The sequence below is a fragment of the Spinacia oleracea genome, chromosome 2 (assembly GCF_020520425.1).
Source record: "Spinacia oleracea cultivar Varoflay chromosome 2, BTI_SOV_V1, whole genome shotgun sequence".
Classification (NCBI taxonomy): domain Eukaryota; kingdom Viridiplantae; phylum Streptophyta; class Magnoliopsida; order Caryophyllales; family Amaranthaceae; genus Spinacia; species Spinacia oleracea.
Genome location: NC_079488.1, coordinates 106048037 through 106052761, shown reverse-complemented (window position 1 = coordinate 106052761; position 4725 = coordinate 106048037). Strand labels below are relative to the sequence as shown.

Here is a 4725-nt window from a genome sequence, read left to right as displayed (position 1 = left end):
GAATTTAGCCTCATCTTGAATAAAGTAGTTGATCAAAACCATCAATTTAAAGCTTCATAATTAATTAAACCTACTTGTATTATTAAGTGAGAAGAAAAATCTACACAACAAATTGCTACTCAATAATAATAATTATACTTAGGAATTTGGACTTTAGTTTAGTAGGCTCTCAGTTACATTAGTTTTTAGGACCCATTTGGTCCCCTTTGTTAAAAACAGATCACCAAGATTCGTGTTCTTGTAAATGATCAAGTTGCAAAATTAAGCTTTTTTTTTTTTTTTTACCGCAAACATGCACTTTCACCTTCGTTTTGCCTTTTGTAATTGTAAGTACTATTTATTGCTTGCCACCCACACCATGTTGCGTTAGAGTACTCTTCATTTCTTTTCATGCATTTCTTATCTTAAGATTACGACTCTTAAGATAGAAAAGAAAACAACTCCCTACTTTTTCCTTTATGAATCATTACTGTTGATTTAGGAAACGGATCATCTTATTCTTTTAGCAAATGCATGTCATAATCTCTTATGAAAAAATTAATATTTTTTTTAGGATTGGTATAAGCGAAATTCAAACTTATAGGGAGATATTGGGATGGTCTCTATTTGCAGAATTTGTAAAATATCCGCCATATTTGAGTATTTGCATCTTGTATTATTAGGATGCTATATATATTCACCATTTTTCTTTGATATAGTGAAAAATACCTATAATTTTACTCTAGTCCGTACTTTAAACCTTCGATTCACTATGTTCAATCCACAAGGACCACAAAACCATCTTTTAAGATTGTTCAATTCAGCTTTGTTTGCCTCTTTTTGAGATAAAGAAACAACACTTGTTTTTTTCCCTCCCCTACATTTTCAAACCCCCAAAAGTTTCAAGGTTTCAAAGTGGATTAAAACAAATTTAAAAACCAAAAGAAAGATTGTCAACTAGTCCTAAAATTGTGGTAAATTAGCATAACTCTCAACACCAAACACATGATCCAATCATTCAGACATCCAGCCCCCACCTCAAAGTTGGGCACATGCCTAGGTTTGATCACTTCAAACTGGCAAAAAACATTACTACTTGTCCTAAAATAAACAATAAACAACACTACTCCGTACTGTTTATACATTGATACGTGAAGTGTGCGTGACATTTGAAACGAAAATTACAGTAATATAATAGGATAAAAAAACCCATATAAACAAAATAAACACGTTCATCCTCAAGAGTTCCCTTATAGAAGGGAGATTGCAAAACTCGGAAAATCAGAACAAAAATTATAATTTAGATTTTGTCACAACTCCAACCACCATAATTTAAATTTACATAGAATAAAGAATATACAGATAAAAAAGAGTATCAATACACAGTTTTTGCACCTCTGTATATAAGGAACAGGACACACCCATCAAAAAATAAAATCCAAAAGAAAAAGAAACAAATAATAAATAATAATAATCCCCAAAACTCCTTATCAAAAAATTAAAATGAAAGAACTTATTAAAATTCACTATGATTTTGAATAAATTGAAATATTTGTGATGATCACTGAGAAGAAACCTTGACTTTAGACCTGTAAAGGAGCTTCTTCTTCTTGGAACTTTGGTTGTCAATGGTAATAACAACCTTTCCTGGCTCAGTTACTTTAAATGTGTCACAAATAACTGGCTCATCTGCTCCTGTTACTTTCTTTGGCTTTGTTATGTTTAGTGTGTATCCTCCTTCTTTTGATGGCATGAATTCTGCTCCATATGTTACATCCCATCCAATTACTCTTAGCTCCCACACCAACTCCGTTTCCTACAACATACAGTTTTTTGTTGTCAATTTACAAAATCTAACATATTCATCGTTACCCTTAATTAAAAATTGAAAAACCGACAATGATACCAAAGAAGCACTGGTTTTTAGAAATGATCAAACCAAGAATAGTAAGAAATGAAAATACATTTTTTTTTGTCAGTTTACAAAATCTAACATGTTCATCGTTCCCCTAAACTAAAAACTGAAAACCGGCAATGAAAACGAATAAGCATTGATTTTTAGAAATGATCAAACCAAGAATAGTAAGGAATGAAAATACAGTTTTTTGTTGTCAGTTTACAAAATCTAACATGTTCATCGTTCCCCTAAACTAAAAACTGAAAACCGGCAATGATACTTATTTTTTAAAATGATCAAACCAAGAATAGTAAGGAATGAAAATATACCTCCGAGAAGGAAAACTCAATGGGGTGTTTACTGCCGGGCTTGACAGTAACTTCAGTGACAGAATCAGCAGGTGAAAATTCATGTTCACCAACCTTACTGTGCCCACCAAACTGAACAGGCACCTGTTCAGGAGCTATGTACCTGTTTTTATTTAAGTTTTCCAACCATCCAAACAACATATTCATTAATAATAATTCAGACTAGGAAAGAGAAAAGAGATTTAAATTAAAGAATGAGAGACAATTTTACTGACTTGAAAAGGGTTTCAGCAGTCTTTGATGGACTAGCAAACACAAACTTGCTCTTGCTTCTTGGTGAAAATACAGTCAAGTAGATCCAGTTGTATGCCAAATACCACCATGAAACATTGATGCACACCTATTTATTTATTCACCCAAAAAGATTAAAAACACATCGACCATATACTGGTATTAATTAATGCCAAAAGATCACAGAATCCTATGAAAAAAAACATGGAATTTCTAACAAAGATACTATCTTGAGCCAAACCAAGGAAACCCAGATCAGAATTAACACACAAACAAACAAATTTTGATGAGAAACATGTACAGAAATAGAATTAACAAAAAAAAATCTATCTTGAGCCAAACCCAAATAAAATTAATGCAAAAATGATCAAAAAATGAATTAAAAAAAGCAATAAAAAGTACCTGTTTGGCAGCAAATTCAGGGTAATTGTCCTGGAGAATCTCAAGGAACTTGTCAATAACCTTGTAAAGATCTCTCTTACCATACCCAGGAGAGTTCTTCAAATCATTAACAAGAACAAAAGAGTTAACCCCCTTAGGACTAAAATCAAGGGTTCTGATAGTTTTCTCAAGGAATTGAATCAACCATCTCAAGAACTTCTTCCTCTTTTCAGCATCAGAGAAAGTGTTCTGGTAAAGCTCCTTGTTTTGGAACTCACCAAAAACATTGTAACAAACAGGGCGATCATGTTTGTCAACTCCATGAGTAAAAACAACCTTTTCGTAATCATTTCCAAGGTCTTCTTCTAGAAGAGTATCAACCTCAAATTCCTTCCTCCAACGAACGGTGTTTCTGATCATGGTGAACGCATCCTTCACTCTGAAATCCCTTGCTCGGAGGAATTTCAAGAGGATTACGTCAGTTCTTTCGTCAGCTAGAAGAGGGATTCCCCAGATTGAGACTTCTTCTGGCTCCTTTGGCGGCTCGGGGATTGCGGGTTCAGCCTCCTCCTTGGGTGTCTCCTCCGCGACAGGCGTCGTTGCTGGTGGTGGTGTTGAAGTTGTCGCAACCTCAACCACGATTGTTTCCTTGATGTCCTCAACAGTTTTCTCTTCTTCTTCCTTCTTCACCTCGGTAACTACTACAGAAACAGGGACCTCCTCTGTTTTTGGGGTCTCCTCTGTTTTGGGGGCCTCTTCGGTTTTAACGGCTTCAACAACAGCGGGGACAGAAGCAACCGCAACCGCAACAACAACCTCCTCTACCGGCTTCTCCTCCTCTGCGGTGGTGGTGGTGGTGGCGGCGGCGGACTCCTCTTCCTTCTTCTCTTCCTCTTTCTTTTCCTCCTTAGCAGGAGGGGGTGGAGGAGGGGAAGAGAATTCGTGCTTTTCAAGGGATTCTTGAATAAGTTTCTTCAAATCCTCAAGAGCCTTCCTCTGAGGCTCAGGAAGCTCGCTTGCAACGTTAGTCTCTTCCTTGAAAGAGATTTGTTGAGCGATCTTCTTCTCAGGTTCAGCCGCCTCAACCTCAGCCTCAGCGGATTCCTCAATAGGCTTCTCGGTGGGTTCCACATCCGGCTTCTCGGGTTCGGGTTGTGGGTTATCCTTCTGAACAACGGGCTTCTCGGGTTCCGGGACCGGAACCACCACTTCCTCGGGCTTCTTGGTTTCTTCAGCCATGGATGATGGTGATGATAATCTCTGTTTTACTATGTTTATAGTTTTGGTTGGATAGGAGAGAAATGAGGGAGAAATAGTAGAGAAATTTAGGTATTTTTGAGAGGAAGAAGAAGAATGAGGGGGTTTAATAGTAAAGGAGGAAGAGGAGGCCGAAAAGGTTGTGAACGTTGGAGAGGAAAACAGACTGTCAGAAACGGATTGCCAGCTAAGTTATAGGACCCGCTTTCAAAGCTACAGCTTATTATTATATTTACAATTTACATACGTTTCTTAATCTATCTATATATTATACTAAAAGAGAGGAAATCAATGTGGTGATGACAAATGTCACTCATTGATTGGCCTCTCTTATAGTATAAAAAAAATTAAATAAACAAATTATTTTGTTAACTTTCACCTTATAAAGTATATATTTGATTACAGTTTCCTAAAAAAAAGATATCATTATATACATGGGGAATATTTTGTAAAATATTTTCTATATTTTGTAAAATATTTTCTATATTTTGTTAACAAATATAAACAATATGATTATCTTTTTATAAATATTTAGTCCATTATACGAAGTATGTAGTAGGATATTTATGTACATAAATTTTTACAGTAATCTACCGATTTGTACTTACATAA

The 4725-nt window shown here is 35.4% G+C and overlaps 1 protein-coding gene across 1 annotated transcript; it reads right to left on the bottom strand.

The window, feature by feature from the left end:
• Positions 1 to 1255: 1255 nt before the first annotated feature.
• On the bottom strand, positions 1256 to 4275 carry LOC110785455 (patellin-3). Its single transcript, XM_021989896.2, has 4 exons — positions 2878 to 4275; positions 2460 to 2584; positions 2206 to 2347; positions 1256 to 1795 (listed from the first exon to the last, which is right to left on the bottom strand). The coding sequence occupies exons 1-4, from the start codon at positions 4093 to 4095 to the stop codon at positions 1541 to 1543; spliced, it is 1740 nt and encodes a 579-aa protein (XP_021845588.2). The 5' UTR covers positions 4096 to 4275; the 3' UTR covers positions 1256 to 1540.
• Between the last annotated feature and the right edge of the window lie 450 nt (positions 4276 to 4725).

What these genes read in the sequence shown, in the direction of transcription:
- LOC110785455 (XM_021989896.2), bottom strand. Translation starts at nt 4,095, where the DNA reads ATGGCTGAAGAAACCAAGAAGCCCGAGGAAGTGGTGGTTCCGGTCCCG. An exon ending in CTGAATTTGCTGCCAAACAG is followed by an intron (nt 2,585 to 2,877) that starts GTACTTTTTATT and finishes ATAAATAAATAG; the next exon opens with GTGTGCATCAATGTTTCATG. An exon ending in ACTGCTGAAACCCTTTTCAA is followed by an intron (nt 2,348 to 2,459) that starts GTCAGTAAAATT and finishes AAATAAAAACAG; the next exon opens with GTACATAGCTCCTGAACAGG.